The following is a 22,865-nucleotide window of genomic DNA, read 5'->3' on the forward strand; positions in this document are numbered from 1 at the left end:
TCTGTATTTCTTTTTTCCATTGAGAAAATATAAAATGGACACATTTATGTTTTCTATAAATGCTGCAATGTATCATTCATGATTTATCTAAGATCACAAGGAAACCATCATGAGTACCATCAGCTATTACACTGCACATGGGTTACCGAAAATTATAGAAATCAGATATAGTTCAAGCAGATTTCTGTTGCAGATTGAGACTCAGGTTCAGATCTCGTGATCACCTTAAGAGAATCAAATTCTAGGTCAATCCGACAAGCCAATGTCAATATAGATATGCAATCTTAAGAGGTGAAGACTTGCTACTTAAGGATGACATATTCTTCCACAAGTATTCAATGCTCACTTGATAAAACAAATATCAATTGTTACATCACTCAAAAACCTCTTCGTCTAGTGCATGTTACATGTGTGAAATGCATAGTTTTCAAGCAGAAAAGACACGAGAAAGGGGTTGTAGTCCTAGAATGGTATGACTTCAAAAGAAAAGATTAGGTGCTGGTTTTCATCCAAAACAAGTGTTGCATGGACACAGAAGCAAGAGTTGTACAAGAACATGTATCCAATTGTCTCAGCAAGCCATAAATTATAGGATCTGTATATCTATTTTTAAAAAATATAAGAAATATATGATATACAGAAAGAAAAAGATATGCATAGAAACAATCCAAGATTATCTTATGAGGTATGGAAAGAGGGATATTTAAAGAACATTTGAAAATTGAGAAATGTGTATGCACAAGTATCTAACTTCCAAATCATGTAGTACTGAGATGCCATTACCATGCAGCACTAACTTGCAAATCATGTACAAACAAACAGATTTGTTACAGAATCAAGCATTTTGCACGTCATGCATCATTCTTATATTAATGAATATTCAGAAGACACATTTTATTCCTTCTAATATATTGCTAAACATGCTTACGTCTAACGAATTTTAAATAGTGTGCCGAAATGTGAGGTCATTTAGAAAGGTAGCATATGAAATAATAACAATCAAGAACAATTAGGGCGAAGGATTAGACGAGGAAAAATGTTTATGATAGTATGGATATGTCCATAGAAGATCTATAGATGTGCCAATTAGTCAAACTGAATAAACTGAAAATGGTAGTGCAAGGAAAGATAAAGTTCTGAGAAGACTTCAACGATAATAATAATAAAATCAATTGCTCTTTAGTTTGACAAGTAATATTGCCTTCAACAGAGTTCAATGAGTTGTAATATCATGATACACTTTGGCCATATAACTCGAAACAATCAGTAAATAATGAATAACAACATCAGATAATAAAGTCTTATGAAAAATAATACAATATCATAAAGAAAAACCAATGAGCACAATTGCACTTTGATTCTATTATGTAATAACGTAGCATTTCGTTTTGGGTGAAGAAGTCTAGCAATAATTAAAACATCTCATGATACACCAATTACATGGAGTCATCCACATGAATCGTTTTCCACCATTGAACTCATTGAATGATCACCACTACATGTTGCCATCAAGTGACAATGCAAATAAACAAGCATGATAATATCCAATCGCACATAATCATAAATAATTTTGCAATAAAACTGCAACAATCCTGACTATGGATGATCAAATTTGTTCTAGCTTGTAATTTACAGTCACTAGATGACCAACAGTATTACAACATTATTCTGTTTCCACCATCTGCCAATGAAATGTATAAGTGTCAAAGTTAAGTACCATACAGGCTGCCCTACCAGTGGCTTTGGGATTCTCCACTTAACGAAAAAAACACAACACTGGACATGCGATGAATTACACTAAGATAGCAGACAACTTCAGTGCAGACAGCAGCTCAGCTCATTGAATAGAGGAAACAAAGAAGAACAAATATCCATTTCAATAAGCTAGCTTTGGTGGAAAATCTAAGCAGTACCAGTAGGCATCGTACAGTTCTCATCCAAGACTGGGAAGCATCTGAATTGGATCGACAAGCTGTTGTTGCTGCACTATTCCTTCTTCCATGGTAGTAATATCGAGTCCTCCCCCTTCAGTGTTGGATGAAGCCATAGTGGAGGTGCCCTTTGCCTCGACGAGGCGCCACATGTACCAGGAACCAACGGAGCGATAGGGTCTCCACTGCTCGCAGAGCTGGTCCATCTGCGAAGGCCGCGGAACCTCCTCAAGACCATAAAGCATCTGCACCCCCTTACGTACGCCGAGGTCGCCGACGGGAAGCACATCCGGACGGTGGAGAGAGAAGATCATAAACATGTGGACGGACCAGGCGCCGATGCCTTTGACCATGGTGAGCATAGTGAAGAGAGACTTGTCGTCCATGGCAACGATGGCAGCGTCGGAGAGGATACCGGTGTGGTACTTTCGGGCGAGGTCGTGGAGGTAGGAAGCCTTGCGGCCGGAGACGCCGATCTGGCGGAGCTGATGGGGCGTGAGGGCGAGGATGGCCTCGGGCACGACGCCGGCCTCGCCGCCACAGAGGGAGAGGAAGCGGGAGTAGACGGAGGCGGCGGCCTTGAAGGCGAGCTGCTGGTAGAGGATGCTGCGGGCGAGGGCGTGGAAGGGCGGGTGGAGGTACTGGAAGGCCGGGAGCTCGTGGGCGTCCATGACGCGGCCGAGGTGGGGGTCGGCGGCGCGGAGGTGGCGGAGGGCGACGACGATCTCCCCGTCGGCGGACAGCGGGCGAGGGATCACGCGGACGGCGAGGCGGCCATCGGAGGAAGGGTTCTTCTTGAAGGCGTCTTCGGCCAACACCGAGGAGGAGAAGGAGGAAGAAACCTTTCGGATCTTTCGTGGGCGGAGAGAGATGGTGGTGGTGGCGGCGGTGATGATGGTGGTGCTAACAGCGGCAGGGTCGGTGGGGAGGTTGTTGGAGGTGGCAGGGGGGGCAGCGGCGGTGGTGGTGGTGGTGGAAAGGGCGGAGGAGGAGAGAGATTGGGTGGAGTGGATGGTTTGTTCTCCCATGGGAGCGGAGAAGGAGAGGAGGTGGTGGTGATGGGGTTGCGGGCGGAGGCGATGGCCAATCATCCCTGCAAGGGTTAAAAAAAATACTCATATTGTTTTATGGAATTGTTTTATGGGAGAATTTTCGAAAAAAAATTCCTAATTTAATTTAATCTTAGAAAACTTTTTAACAGCGCCTTAATTTTTTTAAATAATTGGAATACACTTTTGTAGAATGACTAAAAGGTTCGTTCATATTGGCTCGAATAAAAAACATTAATTAATTAATTATGAATTGATTGGGTACGTACATCGTATATAGTTTTTCTAATTCCAGAGAATGTCCGTTAGGTGTATTACCTTTCATCTTCCACATTGACAATATTTATTCGTACATGTTATTCTAGTTTTTTTTTCCTATAACTTAAGGTTTTAGGGTTTTCAGTACCACCATTGAGTTTATCATAGTCATTCGCAGTCACCTCCTTTCCAGTGTTATTGTTGAGTTCCAACACATTTCATCATCGATTTCTAGCATTGCTGCCATCAGTAAAGAGTTACTCAATAACTCATAATAGATTTATACCTTAGTTATCTAAAACTCTCCTACGAAAGTTTGAAATTCAAAAAATACTCAAACAATTATATTTTTCATGAATTTAACTTGTGTTTTTCATATATCTAATAAAATCTTACAAAATACATTATCTAAACATAAGTTAGCATACACATTGTTCAAATGTCCATTGCTGATTTGGTTAGATGAAACAAGCAGTTTCCTTCAACTCACTCGTATTACACTCTTTCCCTCTTTTAATCGATAATCTAATTTTGGGATCAATCAAAATTAGGATATTAGATACAAAGAGTTTATTTTCTATCATTAAATTTTTATCATGCCTTTGGGACATATTTAGCACCTCAATTATCAAAAAAAAAAATTGTACAAAGACATCATATTTTTGCCAAAATAAAGACAATAGAAAATATCAAACTATTCAAATTTTAAAAAAATATCAAAATAGATCTCTTAATTAGAAAATTAATTATAGAGGTCCATGTGGTTGAAATTGAAATTGAATTTTTTTAAAAAACTTTCATAACATTTACACCATTTCTTGATGTCAATAATTTAAAGTTTTTGGAGTCCAATCAAAATCAGGATATAGAATACTAAGAGTTGAACTTTTAGGGCCAACGTTTTATACTAGCTTAGAGACATATTTAGAAACTTGAATGTCAAAAAATATTATATAAAGGCATCATGGTTTGGTCAAAAGAAAAAACATGGAGAATATAAAAAAATCTCAAACTGTTCATATTCTAAATAAATCAAAAAAATATTAAAAACTTCTCTGAATTTAAAAAAATAAATTATAGAAGTCCATGTGGTTCCAATTAAAAGCTTTTCTAAAAATTTTATAACATTTGAACTATTTTTTGAGATTGATACTCTAATTTTGAGGTCCAACCAAAATCATAGCATCATATGCTAGAAATTGACTTTTGTGGGGCAAATTTCTATCATAGCTTAAGGACATATTTAGAAGTTTGAATATTAAAAAAGAAGATTATATGAAGACATTACATTTTGATGGAATTGGAAAAAATATAAAGAAAATAAAATAATCTCAAACTATTCAGATTATGAATAAATAAAAATATCAAAAAATTCTCTTATAAAATTTATTATAAAGGTCCATGTGGTTGTAATTAAAATCTTTCTGAAAATATCATAATATTTGAATTATTCTTTAAGGTCGATACTCTAATTTTAAAATCTAACGAAAATCAAGATATCATATATCAAAAGTTGCGTTTTGTAGACTAAACTTTTAACATTTAGAGATGCATTTAAAAGCACAAATATAAAAAAAAATCACATAAAGGCATCATATTTTGATAAAATTGGTAAACGCAAGGAAAAAAATAAAAAACCCTAAATTATTCGAATTCTGAATAAATCAAAAAATAAAAAAAAATCTCTAAATTAGAAAATTTATTATAGAGGTCCATATAGTTTTAATTGAAAGTTTTCCTACAAATTTTGTAGCATTTGTACCATGTTGATACTTTGATTTTAGGATCTAATGAAAATCAAGATATCAAATATCATGAGTAGACTGTTTTGAACCAACTTTTATCATAACTTAAAGATATTTAAAAGCTAAAATGTCAAAAAATAATACATAAAGACATCATGTTTCGTGGAAATGAAAAAATTGAGAAAATAAAAAATATCAAACTGTTCAGATTTGAATAGAAATATAAAATTATCAAAATAAATCGCTTAATTAGAAAATTTGTTATAGAGGTTTATGTTGTTGCAATTAAATATTCTTATAAACGTTCAATAGTTGATTATTTTGGACTAACTTTTTACCATACCTAGGTAAATATCATAAAATATTATATAAAGATATTTATGTTATGATCGAAATAAAAAATTGAGAAAATAGAAAAACCCCAGTTTAAATAAACAAAAAATATCAAAAAAATCTCAATTTAAAAATTTGTTGTAAAGGTCCATGTGGTCATAATTGAGAGCTTGCTTAAAAATTTTGGTGTTTGGACTTTTGAGATTGATACTATAATTTTGGAGTTCAATTAATATCAGAATATCGTATATTAGGAGTCGACTTTTATAGACCAAATTTTTATCATAGCTTAGGGACATATTTAAAAACTCAAATATTAAAAAATATTATATAAAAACTATTGAAAAACCTTGGGAAAAGTATAGTAGAAAAAAAATATAAAAACTAATTTCTCAAAAATTTATATCAAATCGTCATGCAATGATTGGGAGTGAAAAACACATGAAACCAAAAATTGCGTAAGATGTGTGAGACGTTCCCACCTAGGAGAGATCATATATTCCCTAACATGTAAATCTTAGTCTATGAATGATGGAGCTCTAATAAACTCCTAAAAGTGATTCACACGATGGATGAAACGACGACGCATCTCCTCTCGCAACACGTCCTTTCTTGACCTTCACGCATCATCACGTAGTAGTAAAACAAGAAGGGGCTAGCCCTTCTTACTGTCCTCATGCCCAAGTTAGGGGTAGGTAGCAAGGGAAGAAAGAGGAGAAGTATTAGGATCGAGTTGGCACTAAGATGGGGGGTGAATTAGTACAGCGGATAAAAACGTCGATTTAAAATTCTTTATACGTTAAAAAAATCGATATCAAAATATAACTTGAAAGCATGTTTGTTCGTAAGGGTAGTGAAAGCCAAGTAAGGAGAAAGTGAGACAATTGCAAAGTAAGTAAATGATAATAATAGAAATACAAACCAGAATTTATAGTGGTTCTGTCGTTGTGATCTACATCCACTTCCGATTCCTCCTCTGTCGAGGTCACCGACATCCACTAATAGTCTTATTTCAATAGGCGAAGATGAACCACCTCTTTATAGTGCTTTCTCCTTTTCACAGGTTTAGGAGATAACCGTTACAAGCCTCACACCTCTCTTGAATGATCACAACACTAAAATGGGAGGAGGAGGACTCTTTGCACTTTTACAACACTTTTAACACCCTAAGAATTCAAGATATTATTCATACTCTTTCATGTAGAAAAGGGTGGGGTATTTATAGACCCCAATGGTTTCTGAATTGGAGCAAAAAAATGTCACATCCTTAGATTTCAGGGTATTGGCGGTACCGCCGTTATTATTGGGCGGTACTACCGCTTATAGACTAACATTGGGCGGTACGATTGCCTGATAGAGCTTCGGAGACCGAGCTCTGGTGGTACCATCGCTTGATAGGGCGGTACCATTGTTCTCTCGGTGATCTTCCGGTATATTGATTATTCTCTCGGCGATCTTCCGGCGAACTTCTCGGTGAACTCCCGACGAACTCTTAGCGAACTCTCAACGAATACTCGGCGAACTTCCAACAAACTCTCGGTGAGCTCCTGATGAACTCTTGGCGAGCTTCCAGCAAACTTCTGGTATATTGTCCAAATCTTTGATGTATCGTCCAATCTTTGACTCCAACCCAATATCCGCTTTATGCCTTACCGTTATTATAGTTAATCCTGTATACTTATCTCAACATATAAATTAGATCAAATAATTTATCAATTAATTTCATCATTAAAATCTAAAATTCAATAATCTCTCCCTTTTTTATGATGACAACCAATTGATGATAGAGTTAACCTTAACTCCCCAATCTATATGTCATATTTGATAGAATATAAACTTGAATTCACAACCTTGAATTCAAGCTTTAATCGATTTTAATTAGAAGTCATATGCATTGTGCATCATCATAGTTTCAAGTCATCAAGATATTAAATGCACAATTTCATCACTTCATGCATGATAAAATGCTTCGGGCATAGCCTTACATCACTACTTGCATGATACATCATCTTGATATAACATTTATGATACTTTCATTATTGCATGGTAATATTAAAAAAATCATAATATTAAGAAGAATCCCACATTGCATCATTGCATGGTAACATTCAAAAATTATCAACATTAAAGAGATCACAATATCAAAAGTGAACACAACATCAAAAGTTCACAACATTAAAGAGAGAGATTCTGTCAACTTCTCCCCCTTTGTCATCAACAAAAAGATATATAATAGCTATTTAGGTGGTAGTAAGTCAAAATATCTAAATAGAGTATTAAGTTGTTGATGAATTTGCTACAACTCTATTAAAATTTGATATTGACGTTGTTCAAATAGATCCATTCGAGTCCCTATGTCATCGGTAGATGAGGAGGGTGCTTGCTCTGTTGGAGGTGTTGCCTCAAAGGGACTAGTAGGAGGAGATTGATTTCCCCTAAATATTAGTGTTTCAAGTTCTAGATCAAGAGGGGGTCATTCCTTCTAGGTAATCTAGTCCAAGTCTTACTTTTGACTATACATCTTAATCTTCTTAGTAGGTTTCTATTTATGATGTTGAACCTATCTAGTTTTAAGATTTCTTTGTCAGGTGGAATGACTATATCATATGCATGGATTAGTCTAGTAATTAAGTCACCATATGGAAGTATCATGTCCTTTTTTGATAGTTCAATCATGTTTTGTTGTATTAGGTAACCAAAATAATTGTCATGTCCCTTCATAATCCAATATATCGTTCCTAATTCCATTTGACTAACTTCATCATGATGATATTGTTTTGGAAGTATAATATTTATCAAAATGTGATGAAACAATTTGGTGTTGAAAGGTAGTAAATGTTCAGAGCTTTTCGAAAGGATAGACAAGTTTGGATTATCAAAAATTGTACCTAAGGTATCAGAATAAGTGGTTCCAATTGATTCTTCGTCCAATTATCCTCTAAAGTAACAACCTCTTCTTTTCTCAGCAATTACTATGAGGTTATAAATTACGCTATCCATAATGGGTATATAATGTCCTAAGAGATAAGTGGAGACCCTATCATGTTCATCTACATGCAAATTGTTGTAAAACAACATAACAAGTATAGGTTCACTTATTTAAAGGATTATGAGGATATCTATATTAGCAAACCATTGAATTATTCAAAATTACTTAATTCCTCTAAATCTACGTATTTACCCTTATGAACATTTCTAGATTCTATGGTTAAAAATTTAAGAGCATGTTGAGGAGAATAAAAAAATAGAGAGTCTTAGGTTTCATCTAATCTTCTCTCCCCTTTGTCCCTTGAGGATCTTCTAGAAGTCATGGAGACTACATTTATTAAGAACAAATGAGAGGCAAGAATAAGTAATGCAAAGAAGGAAACAATTTGGTTTAGGGATTACTTAGTAGTTTAACCTTCTTGTGATCACCAAAGGGGGTTTTGAGATTGATCCTTGATTTTGTAGAAGATGAGGATTCTTTTGAGTTACTAGAGGGAGAGCAAGAGGAACTAAGGATTTGGGACTGTTTGGAGAGGTATAGAGTGAGTTGGGTTCAGTTCTACTGTCGGCCCTAACTTATGTTTTTATAGGGCAGGTTGCGGGTGATAGCACCGCCGGTTGGGCGGTTCTACCGCCTACAAGCAGCGAGCTTTGGTAGTGCTACCGCCAGTTGGGCGGTGCCACTGCCTACAAGCAGTGAGCACTGACTTTATTATGGTGTGGTGCAAACTTGTATGATGCCAACATTTGTGTGGTTCCAATACGCAAGATCTTTATCATTATGTGGTGCACACATTTATTTACATAGAAAAATTCATATAGCCTATTAAACATACTATAAATCCATGATTCAAATCTTATCTTAAGTGAAGAAATAATAGTGAATGATCTCGAAAAAGAGAACTCATTTAAGAAAATCTGGAGAAAAATTTAAAGAGGAACTCATGTATCAAAAAAATTTAACATATCTAATTCTCTTGTTATAAAATCAAATTATTCCTCAATCAAGGGTTTTGTAAAGATATTGGCTAATTGATGTTTTATATTAATAAACTCTAAAGATATGTTATGGTTATTAACGTGATCTCTTATGAAATGATGCCTAATGTCAATATGTTTAGTTCTAGAATATTGAATAGGATTTTTTGTTAAACATATTGCACTCGTGTTATCACATCTTATGGGAATATTCTTAAAGTGAATCTTATAATATTTTAATGTATTTTTCATCCATACAACTTGTGTACAACATGCACTAGCCGCTATATATTCGTCTTCAATCGTAGATAGTGCAACCGAGTTTCATTTCTTGGAAGACTAAGAGACAAGTGCATGACCTAAGAATTGGCATATTTCAGATGTGCTTTTTCTATCTATTCTATATCCAGCAAAATCCGCATCAGCATAAATAATTTATTCAAAATTTTTTTTTTTTTGGATACCATAATCCTAGATTAGTGGTTCCTTTAAGATATCTAAGAATTTTTTTAACTGCTTTAAGATGAGATAGCTTGGGATTAGATTGAAACATAATACAAAGTCCTATGCTAAACATGATATCTGATCTAGTTGCGGGGAGGTTATAGTAAACTATCTATCAAACCCCTATAAGCTTTTTGATCAAAACTTTTTCCACTTTCGTCAATGTCTAACTTAGTGGAGGTACTCATAGGAGTACTGATAGCCTTTGAACTATCCATATTAAATCGTTTTAGTAAGTCTAATGCATATTTTGTTTGACTAAGAAAAATACCATCACTAAGTTATTTGATTTGTAAGCCTAAAAAAAAAAGTTAGTTCACCCATTAAACTCATTTTAAACTCTTGCCTTATACTCTTAGCAAACGATTCACATAAGGATTCATTTGTGAAACTAAAAATAATATTATCAACATAAATTTGAACAATAAAAAAATTATTTTTAAAATTTTTAATAAACAATGTAGTATCAACTTTACCTTTAGAGAAATTATTTTGGATAAGAAAGGAGTTAAGTCTCTCATACCGAGCCCTTGAGGCTTGTTTTAATCCATAAAGAGCTTTAGTCAATTTAAACACATAATTCAGAAAATTATCATTCTCAAATCTGAGATGCTATTCAACATAAACTTCTTCGGAAATAAAGCCATTAAGAAAAGCACTTTTAACATTTATTTGAAATAACTTAAAGTTATTATAACTAGCATTGGCAATGAACATCCTTATGGCTTCTAATCTTACCACAAGAGCGAAGGTTTTTTCATAATCGATACATTCTTCTTGGTTAAAACCCTTGGCTACTAATCTAGCCTTGTTTCTAACCACAATACCAAATTCATCTTGCTTGTTTCTAAAGACTCATTTAGTACTAATAACTAAATGGTCACTGGGTCTCGGAATAAGCTCTCACACCTCATTTCTCTCAAATTGGTTCAACTCTTCTTGCATTATAATAACCCATGAATCATCTTTTAAAGTCTCATCAATGCATTTAGGTTCAATTTGAGAAAGAAAAGTAACGTTGACATAAAAATTTTTCAGAGAAGAATGAGTTTGAACCCTTTTTGATGTGTCTCCTATGATTAGCTCCTTAGGATGAGCATCTACATACTTCTATTCTTTGGGTAAGAATTTTTCGGAAGAAGATGTATCCAAGTTGCTAATTGGAGGAGAGAGTTTATTTAAATTTAAAGTATCAAAATTAAGATCATCATCAAACTCATTTTTTTTTAATTCAGAGATTTCATTAAAAGATAATATGAATAGACTCTTCTATAACTAAAGTTCTTTTGTTAAAGATACAAAAGACTTTAGAAATAGAAGAATAACCAAGAAAAATCTCTTTATCGGATTTTGCATTAAACTTTCTTAAAACATCTTTTTCATTCAAGATAAAACATTTATAATTGAAAACTTTAAAATATGAAACATGGGGTTTTTTTGTTATTCCACAATTCATAAGGAGTTTTGGAAAATAATGATCTTACTAGAATCCTATTTATGACATAGCATATCGTATTATCAGCTTCGGCCCAAAAATATTTGGGTAGGCTATGTTTATTCAACATGGTTCTTGAAATTTGCCATCATGATCACTCTGAATTGATGAAATCATAAAGCCTTTTTCATTTTGAACAAGTTTACAAAACTTAGAAAAATATCTAAAGCAATCACTTTTGTGTGCCAAGAAGTATGTCCAAGTGTATCTACTATAATCGTCCACAATTACAAAGGTATAATTGCTACCTCCTAGGCTTGATGTATCAATTGGTCTAAATAAATCCATATGGATCAATTGCAATGGTCTAGAGGTGCTTATTTGGTTCTTTGGTTTGAAACTATATTTTATTTGTTTTCCTAGTTAACATGCATCATACACATTATTTTAACAAACTTAATATTAGGAATACCTCTTACAAATTCTTTGGATGAGATTTGAGAGATTAGTTTCATACTAGCATGACCTAATCTCCTATGCCAAAACCAAGCATCGTCATTTAAAATCGAAAAACACATTTCATTATAAAGATCATCAATGTCAATAGTGTATATATTATTTTATTTTAAGACAATCATAGATGTGTTTTTGTGTGGTTTTTCAATAATACAAGCATTGGATTCAAATCTAATGATGTATCCTTTATCACACAATTGACTAATACTCAAAAGATTATACTTTAAGCTATCAACCAACAACACATCTTCAATCAAAAAGTTAGATTTGTTACATATGGTTCATTTACCAATGATTTTACCCATATTGTTATCTCCGAATGTGACATGCCCTTCGTCTAGACTAGTGAGCTTAGAGAATTAAGATGGATCTCCGGTCATGTGCCTTGAGCATCCACTATCAATGTACCATCTCTTGCTCCTAACTTGTGATGGTAAATATTTCTATAAAAAAGGATGATTTTTAGGTACCCATTTGACCTTGGGTGCCTCAAAAATTGATCTACTTAATTTATCGTTTTGTATAGAGCTTTTTATGGTTCCTTGAGGAACCGAAATTAATTTATATGAACTATCTCTTAAATGGACATTTATAAGCAATATGTCTAAATTTGTAATAAAAGTTATATTTGTTTCGAGGTGAAACATGCAAAGTTGGGACTTTAACAAAGATGATTGGATTTTTATGAGTGTTACTCATAAAGCTAATTCCATCTCTTCTATGAACATGATTCTTACTTGTAAGAATCATGTTTAAGGATTTGCTACCTATTTTAAATTTTTTTAAGGTTCTATGTAGTTGCAAATTCTCCTTTTTAAGCGTTTTTAATTCATCACATTTTGTGTAATGAGCTAAACTATCATCATGCTCAACTTTTAATCTATCAAAATCACTAACAAGAGAAGCATGCTCCTTTTTAACAGTTTATATTTTTTACTAACTAATTTACATTCATCAAATAAATCATGAAAAGCACTTAGTAATTCATCAAAAGATAAATTTGTATCTAATGAACTGCTTACCTCATCTCCGATAGCCATTAGTACGTAGTGAGCAACTTGCTCTTTGTTGGTTGGCTCTTCTTCTTCGGATGCACTTGAGTCATCCCAAGTTGTTTTAAGCGTTGTTTTCTTTTTTGATTGCTTCTTCTTTGCTTGGGAACATTCACTTTTGAAGTGCCCCAGCTTGCATTTGTAGCAAATGATTTGGTCCTTTTTGAGTTCATTTTTGTTTTTAGTTTTGTTTCTTCTTATGAATTTTTTGAATTTTCTTGTTAGAAGTGCTAAGTCGTCATCATCATCATCATTGTCACTTGAGGTTTCTTTCAAGTGATCTTCTTGATTTCTAAATGTTAAATCCTTCATGTTCTTTGGAAAGTTATTCTCATGTTTTTCATATGCATTACTTAACATTTCGTAGGTCATCAAGAATCCGATAAGTTCTTTGAGTGGAAAGTTATTCAAATCCTTTGCTTCTTGAATAGTAGTTACTTTATGATCCCAACTCTTTGAAAGGGATCTTAGTATCTTGTTAACAAGTTTAACATTAGAAAAACTTTTACCAAGGGCTTTTAGACCATTTACGACATCCATAAACCAGGTGTACATGTCTCCAATGGTCTCACTTGGTTCATACGGAACAATTTATAACTATAAATCAAAAGATTTATTTTTGACTCCTTAACCCTACTTGTGCCTTCGTGTGTGATTTCAAGTATATGCCAAATGTTATAAGTCATTTCGTAAATAGAAACTCTATTGAATTCATTTTTATCCAAAGCACAAAACAAAGCATTCATAGCTTTGGCGTTTAAAAAGAAAATCTTCTTCTCTAAGTCATTCCATTTGCTCATTAGAAGAGAAGACTTTTGGAATCCGTTTTCAATGATATTCCATAACTCGAAATCAATAGAAATTAAGAAGATCTTCATCCTAGTTTTCCAATACGTGTAATCTGTCCCATTGAACATAAGAGGATGAGTGATATAATGACTCTCTTAATTATCGACAAAAATCATCTCTCTTGGGTTTTAAACCAAATCGAGAGTAACCTCACTCTAATAGCAATTGTTATGATCGAGTCAGTACTAAGAGGAGGGGTGAATTAATGTAGCGGATAAAAACATCAATTTAAAATTCTTCGTATGTTAAAAAAATCGATCTCGGAAGATAGCTTGAAAGCATGTTTGTTCATAAAAGTAGTGAAAGCCAAGTAAGGAGAAAGTAAGGTAATTGCAAAGTAAGTAAATGATAATAATAGAAATGCAAACCAGAATTTATAGTGGTTTGATCGTTGTGACCTACATCTACTTCTGATTTCTCCTCCGTCGAGATCACCGGCGTCCACTAATGGTCTTTCTTCAATAGGCGAAGACCAATCATAACTTTACAGTGCTTTCTCCTTTTCACGGGTTTAGGAGATAACCCCTATAAGTCTCACACCTCTCTTGAATGATCACAACACTAGAAAGGGAGGAAGAGGACTCTTTGCACTTTTATAATACTTTTAATATCTCAAGAATTTAAGATATTATTTATACTTTCATACCCTTTTATGCAGAAAAGGGTGGGATATTTATAGGCCCCAATAGCTTCAGAATTGGACCTAAAAAGTATCACATCCCCAGATTTCAGGGTACTAGCGATACCACCGCTATTATTGGGTGGTACTACTGCTTGCAAACTAACACTGGGCAGTACCACCGCTTGACAAAGCTTTGGAGATCGAGTTCTAATAGCACCACCACCTGACAGCATTAACTACCGATGATACCACCTCCCAGTCTGGGAAGTACTACTACCCAGAACACTTGGGAGAATGAGTCCAAAGCGGTGTCACCGCCGGCCATGATTTCAGGTGCTGAATGAGCTATTCAACCGACCTAATTCAGCCCTATTAAAGGCTCAGTTGGCCCCTAACTGAGCTAGTGAGATTACCTCTCATTCCTAACTCAACTTAAGGTCTAACTATGATAATTAAGATATTTAAACAAGCAAACTCTGTCCGGTATGTCGATTGTTCTCTCAATGATCTTCAACGAATTTCTCGGCGAACTTCTGACGAACTCTCAGCGAATTCCCAATGAACTCTCGGTGAACTCTCGACGAGCTCCCGACGAACTCTTGGCGAGCTTTTGGCAAACTTTCGGTATATTATCTAAATCTTCGACGTATCGTCCGATCTTTGACTCTGGCCCAATATCTGCTTTATGTCTTACTGCTATCATAGTTAATCCTGCACACTTATCTCAACATATAGATTAGATCAAATAATTTACCAATTGATTTCATCATCAAAATCCGAGATTCAACAAGGAGATGATAGGACGTGAGAAGGAATCTAGCCTATGACCCTTTGGTTACCCTCCTATTTATAAAGAGCTCTCTCAACTTAATTCTAATGGATCCTACCCTATTGGATATTGAATTTTTATCCAATTATCCTGATATATTAGACATTGAATCTCTATCCAAATATCCACTTTAAGCTTTTATTAGGTCTCACTCAATGGATCCATTAAAACAATGGCTTATTGGATATCATATATCCAATCCTCTATTCGTCATGTCATCCACCATATATATGTAACCTTTTAGGCATAATACTAAGCTAGCCATGAGTTACACTTATCAGAACTCCTTATAACTCAGTGAATTATTATTCCTATAATAATTTGTTCAACTTATCAACTATGGATGTACTATGCACTACGTCATAATCCTTAAATGGTACAGGGGGATCTAATCCATTGAACCTATTTGCTCTTAGTTATCGTGTATCTATAGTCTATCATCCATCTAATATCCCAAAGATCATATACCAGGTATAACATTGTCAAGCCCATATGAAATTTATCAAAGTCTCACTCTAATCGGATTCTTTTAGAGAACTCATTCTCTCTCAATCTGAATCTCATGTTTATTAGATTTATCATGATTCGATGGACCCTAGCTAGGGATTTGCTTGATTAAGAGTATATGATATATTCTTCTCATAATACCGAGAGTGGATGATCCTCTATTGACATCCAATTACTCTTGTAAGATTGACTACTATGCCTGATGACCGATTATACTAGATTTGAAACTTCTAGTCCAATAAGTCTAGTATCAAAACGTGGAGTACTCATACAGAGTATCCTTGATATTTCAAGTCTAAGGACTAGACACACAACTGAGAGTATGAAATTACTGTCTAATAATGAGATATCATTAACCAACCAGTATTCCGTAAATGGATTATTTAGTGAACTTATTCTCTAATGAGCACCTATACTATATCCCTATTACCTCTACACAAGTAGTTATGAAACCAACAGCCTCCATTATATGGACGAATATATAGCACATTGGTGTATTTGGTTATCTTGATGTCCCTCTCGAGTAACCTATGATGGAGAATATTTAGCTATCTGTGTTTATAGGTGAATTAATCTCACTATCATAATCTCATTATGATCCAATTCCCAATGCACAAATCCAAGGACATCACAATATATAATTATTATATAATATAAAGTAAAAAAAGTTATAATACTAATAACAAAAAAGATTGTGTAGTGTATTACACGTATCATCACTTACATGATTAGCTTGTATAGTACATATAACTAGTAATCTCCCACTTAAAGTTAATCATTTATATATATGATCCCCATCAGACCCTTGTGATACTCAAATATAATATGAGATAATGACTTTGTTAATGGATCTGTGATACTCAAATATATTACCATGAGTTACGATCTCTCTGATCAAGTGGAACCTCCTCAAAATGTACTTAGACTTTTAATGAGACATAAATTCTTTCACTTGAGCAATCGCCCTATTGTTATCATAATATAAGGGAATCAACTCCTCGTTGTTCGACATGGCTCCTTGATCTACGATAAACTTCTTCATCTAAACTCCCTCCTTTACTACTTATGCTACAGCAATATACTTTACCTCATTAGTCGAGTTAGTAGTACTGTCTTGCTTAGAACTCTTCTAGTTTACTGCTCCTCTATTTAGGGTGAACATGTACCCTAAGTTTGACTTGTTATTATCGATATTGGACTAAAAACTAGAGTCTGTATAGCCCTCAACCTTGAGACTATATCTTCTGTATATTAATAAAAGATCCTTAGTCCTTCTCAAGTACTTAAGGATATACTTTACTACCTTCTAGTATTTCAAACTTTGATCTGCTTGATACTTGCTCGTAATACTTAGAGCATATGCTATATCAGGCCTGGAGCATACATGACAAACACTATCACTGAGGCATAGAGTATCCTATCCATGTTTGTCCTTTCTATAGGAGTCTTTGGGGACATACTCTTAGAAAATTATATTTCATGTCTCATCGGTATAAGATCTCTCTTAGAATTTTTCATACCAAACCTTTTAACAATGGTGTCTATATACTTGAATTAGGACAAGTTAAGTATCTTTTTGGATCTATCTCTATAGATCTGAATATCCAAAACATAGGATATTTTTTCTAAGTACTTCATGTAGAAGTGTCTAAATAACTAAGTCTTATATGTGGAGAGTATTCATACATAATTATCAATGATTAGGATGTCATCAATATATAATACCAAGAAGGTGATAGTGCACTCACTTGCCTTCCTATACATATAAGATTTATCTTTATTCTTAATGAAGTGATAAGATCTGATCGCATCATCAAATCTTATGTTCCAACTTCAGAAAGCTTGCTTTGGTCTATATATAGACTTAAGCAATTTGCACAAATTATCTGGACTTTCCTTGGATACAAATTCCTTAGACTATATTATATACACCTCCTTCTCAAGGTTGTCATTGAGGAACATTATTTTTACATCCATCTGTCAAAATCTCATAATCAAAGTGAGATATAATAGCTAATAAAATTCAAATAGATTTTAGCATTGCCACAAGCGAGAAGATTTCGTCATAGTCAACACTTTATGTTTGATGATACCCTTTAGCCACTATCCTAGCCTTATAGGTCTCTACCTTTCTATCTACTCTTATCTTTTTCTTGAAGATCCACTTACGACCAATGGATACAATACCCTTAGGTGCATCAACTAGATTCCAAACCTTATTGGAGTACATAGAATCCATCTCGAAACTCATGACCTCTTGTCACTTCTTAGAGTTTATGCTCATAATAGCATCCTCATAAGTCTGAAAATTGATATCCTCAATGTTATTACCCTTGATATGTCCCATATATCTCTTAGCAGGTTTAGACACTCTACCGAACCTACGCAAAGTTAAAATTTGTGTGCTAGGTATCTAAACAGATTCATCATTCAAAATGGTACTTGAACTGGACTCTCCTACCTTATTCAACTCTATTATACTCCCACTATTTCTACCAAGAATGTGTTCCTTCTTAAGGAACACTATACTTTTGGTAATTAAAACCTTTTGGTTCTCGGGTTGATAAAAGTAATACCCACAAGTCTCATTAGGGTATCCTACAAACTTACACAATTCCGTCCTTGATTCTAACTTCTCAGGATTATACCTCCTAACGTAAGTAGGACAGCCCCAAATCTTAATAACTTTAAGGTCGGGCTTCTTTTCTTTCCACATCTCATATGATGTAGATACTACTACTTTAGATGAAACTCTGTTCAGAAGGTAAGCTACGGACTTTATGGCATATCCCTAGAATGAGACGAATAAGTTGGTGAAACTCATCATAGACCACACTATATTCAATAGTGTGCGGTTCTTCCTTTCGAATACACCATTGAGCTAAGGTATATAAGAAGAAATCCATTAGGATAATATCCTATGGTCATTGAGGAACTAAGTGAACTATATACTCAAGTACTCACCTCCTCGATCTGATCAAAGAGTCTTGATACTCTTTCTAGTCTAATTTTCTATCTCATTCTTATATTTCCTGAATTTCTCGAAAGCTTCGGACTTGTACTTTATTAAGTACATCTATCAATATCTAGAAAAATCATTAGTAAATATAATAAAATATGAATAATCACCTATGGCTTTAGTTGACATGAGATATCAGTATGTATGAGTTCTAGCAACTCGCTTTCTAATTCTATTAAATGGAGAGTTGGTCAATTTTCCTTGAAGGCAAGACTCGTATGTTGCATATGATTCATAATCGAATAGATCTAAGTATCCATCCTTCAACAATCTTTAAATTTTATATAAGACCATATATATCAGTATGTATGAATTCTAGCAACTTAATTACTTGCTTTCTAATTCCACTAAATGAAGAGTTGGTTAATTTTCCTTGAAGGCAAGACTCTTAGGTTACATATGATTCATAATCGAATAGATCTAAGTATCCATCCTTCAGCAACCTTTAAATTTTACCCTCGTGAATATGACCTAGCCTACTAGTCATATGTGCCCGGCAAGCCAATCACGTGAGTAATGACACGTGTGACTTGATACACAGTCTTTTTATTTATTATATTTTAGTATTTATCACTTTATACTGACTATTGCATATATATATATATATGTATATATTGTGATGTCCTTGGATCTGTGCAATGAGAATCGGATCGTGATGAGATCATGATAATGAGACTGATTCACCTTTAAACATAGATCCTTAATAATCCCGATTATAGGTTACTCGAGAGGAACATCAAGATAACTAGACAAATTGATGTGCTGTATACCCGTCTATATGATGGATGCAGCTGGTCTCATAGCTGCTCGTGTGGGGACACTAGGGATACACTATAGGTGCTAATTGGAGAATGAGTTCACTAATTGATCTGCTTATGGAATGCTGAATGGTTGATGATACCTTATTGTTAGACAGTGATTCCGTAGTCCCAGTAGTGTATCTGGTCCTTAGACTTGAGACACTAATGTATGAGTGCTCCATTTTTTGATACCGGACTTATAGGTTTGGATGTCCCAAATCTAGTATAGTCGGTCATCGGGAGTGGTACTCAACCTTACGAGGGCTATTGAGTGTTGATAGAGGATCATCCACTCTCGGTGTCATGAGAGGAATATCCCACATGGTCTTGCTCAGATAAATCCCTAGCTAGGGTCATTCGGATTGAGAGAGAAAGAGTTCTCCGGGAGAATCCGATTAGAGCAAGACTCGAGTAGAAACCGTATGGGTCTGACAACACCATGCCCGACATACGGTCTCTAGGGTATTAGATTAATGAGGGACCATAGGTACATGGTCCCTCATTAATCTAATATGAGGGACCATGTACCTCATATTAGATTAATGAATTATTATGAAGATAATAATTCACTAGGCCAAAAGGAGTTCTGACAAGTATGACTCATGCCCAGCTCGATATTGGGCCTAGAGGGTCACACACATATGGTAGGCGTTACGATGAGTAGAGGTTCAGATATGAGATATCCGTCGGAGCCTCTATCTTATTGGATATCTAATAAGCCCATGAATTATTGGATCTCATGGATGAGATCTAATAAAAGCTCATGAGAGATTATTGGATAAAGATCCACCAATCTAAGAAGTTTGAGAAGTTGGATGAAGATTCAATACCCAATAGGGGAGGATCCATTAGGGTTAAGTTAACAAAGGACCTCTCTAAATAAGAGAGATTCAGTGGTTCATAAGCTAGAGCCTTTGCTTGCCTCTCCTATTCTCCTATAGGGATTCAGGGATATACGATCTCCCTATGTAACACAATTTATCTTATACACAGTTTTTTGTTTTGTGGATTTTGCACATCAATCTTCACATGACGACGAACAAATTTTTGAGAAATTAGGGGTTTTGTTTTCTGTTATTCCGCTGCGCATATGATGTCGCCCCCAAGGATTTCTCAACAGTGGTATCAGAGCCAGGTTGTTTGCGTGAAAGATTGGTTTTGAACTACGTGTATTATGTTTATGAGAAGCTTTTAGCATCAAAATCGTTGACGCAAAAACGAGGAAGGACACAACTATTGCTGCCTTTGCTGCCCTCGCAAATGGCAGCGCTGTCATCTGCGTGCGTGCAGCCGCTGCAGCGACAGCCGCAGCCGCAAGGGCGGTGGACGCAGGCAGGCAAGCGTGCGCCTACAGCAACCAGTCGGTGGCCTACGATCGACGGGGAGGGGACTGGCAGCCCGCAGGTGCCCCAACCACGAGTGCGGCCTACGGGCAAAAGATAGTTTTACCTCTCAGAATTTGAGAAATTCTAGTTCTATCCTTTTACATAAATTATAAAAATACCCCTAAGAATTCAGAAAATTTTCAACATGTCCTTAATTAAGTTGTAATCACACGAGGAGGCATAGCGGGAGTGTAGAAGCGATAGCGGGACCCATGAGACGGACGATCACGATGCATTAAGATGTATCGAGATGTCGACGGAACCGACGAGTACGAGATGGATGATCATAAGGCATGGAGATGCACCGCTGCACACATAGATCTTGATGTGAGTGATTAGGCCCACTAGCTCGGGCCTGATCATATTAGGCTGTGGTCCATGATCATCTGGTATGATTTCTTATACACCTACTAGATATGTATATATATTTGTATGTGATGTAGATATATATTAAATATATATATGTGTGATATGTCATATTTGGAGACCAAATCATAGAAACCCCTCTCTCGATAATATTAAGTTGGTAAACGTGAAGCAATTAGATTAACCCACGTGGCCTTTCATCGTTATAAGTAGGGACCGATTCCCGATGTAGGTTGAATTAGTCGAGTCCCTTGAGGCTCACCCATATCGCGATTAGTATCTTGCCTACGACATAGAGATGTCACCGGTGACTTGAGGATATGGTATGCTTGGTCGAGTCTCTCGAGGGTATATCATCGAATCAGACTCATCTTGTAACAATGATGTTGACTTAACCGAACATCATGGTTGGTTGAGTCCCTCGAGAACATGGTGATTCGGAGGCCAAATAGGATAGGAATCACAAGGAGTAGTGATCGACAAGAGTTGCCTACCTTTAGGCTTAAGTATGATTGGTCGAGTCTTTCGAGGTTACACTAAGGCGCTGATTGGATCCTGATCCCCACTAGAAGTCTATCGGAGACTTCTATTTCATATGCTGAGGGTGTCACGTGACTCGTCAATAAAATAGTGAGAGCATATTAAGATAGAAGTCCATATCTTGATTGTTTATTTTCTGCAAAATCTGCATGTTATTTATTTCTACCGTATCTTTATTTTCGGAAATTATCGCTTTCAAATCCCTTACGTGGCATACTTGATGTCAAATCACCTCACTAGTCCAAATTATACGGATTGGCTCCGCAACTTGAGAATTGTTCTCATGACGAAGAAAATCACGTACGTCCTTAATATAGTGATACCTACGCTTGAGGAAGGGGCAAGCGAGGATGAGATCGCTTGCTACATTAAGTATATTGATAACTCCACTCTTGCTTAGTGTTACATGTTGGACTCTATGACTCCTGAGTTACAAAGACAACATGAAAAGATGGATGCCAGATCTATACTACTATATGTTTGCAAACTATTTGAGAAATATAGGACTCAACAATATGAGATATCCAAGAGCCTCTTCCTAGCTAAGATAATTGAGGGGACACCAGTTCAAAACCATGTCCTAAAGATGGTTGAGTGGATAAAAAAACTCATAGGTCTAGGAATGGTCCTAGAGGATAACCTGCGTGTGGATCTTATGCTTCAATCCCTACTATATTCATTTTCACGGTTCATAATGAATTTTAATATAAAAAAACTTGAGGTGACTCTCCCAAAGCTCCTAAATATGTTGAAGGAGGCAGAGAGTACTATCAAGAAAAGGAGAAGCCAGTCCTCTATACTAGTAAGACCAGAAAGAAAAGGAAAGTAGAAAAGTCCCTTAACAAGGGCAAGGGCAAGGGCTGACTAGGAAAAGCAACGGTTGCTAAGAAAGACCCGACAAAGGATAAAGGCCAGTACTTCCATTGTGGTAAAGATGGGCACTGGAAGAGGAAATGTAAAGAGTACCTTGTAGAGAGGGTGAAACAGAAGCTTGGAGAAGCTTCAGGTACATTCATGATCAGTCTATATTTGTCAGACTCTTATGATAACACATTAGTATTGGATAGTAATAAAGGATCATCTACTCTCGGTGTTATGAGAGGAATATCTTATGTGGTTTTGCTCAGAAAAATCCCTGGTCAGGCTCATTCGGATTGAG

The 22,865-nt window shown here is 35.3% G+C and overlaps 1 protein-coding gene across 1 annotated transcript; it reads right to left on the minus strand.

Moving 5' to 3' along the window:
* Window positions 1–1,538: 1,538 nt before the first annotated feature.
* LOC135641756 (uncharacterized) lies at window positions 1,539–3,037 on the minus strand. The gene has a single exon (XM_065157447.1). It carries the CDS (start codon window positions 3,020–3,022, stop codon window positions 1,934–1,936), a length of 1,089 nt encoding a protein of 362 aa, XP_065013519.1. The 5' UTR covers window positions 3,023–3,037; the 3' UTR covers window positions 1,539–1,933.
* Window positions 3,038–22,865: the final 19,828 nt, after the last annotated feature.

This window comes from Musa acuminata, chromosome BXJ3-6 (genome assembly GCF_036884655.1).
Source record: "Musa acuminata AAA Group cultivar baxijiao chromosome BXJ3-6, Cavendish_Baxijiao_AAA, whole genome shotgun sequence".
Classification (NCBI taxonomy): Eukaryota; Viridiplantae; Streptophyta; class Magnoliopsida; order Zingiberales; family Musaceae; genus Musa; species Musa acuminata.

Excerpts from the sequence above, each read along its gene's own strand:
- LOC135641756 (XM_065157447.1), bottom strand. The coding sequence starts at position 3,022 with ATGATTGGCCATCGCCTCCGCCCGCAACCCCATCACCACCACCTCCTC.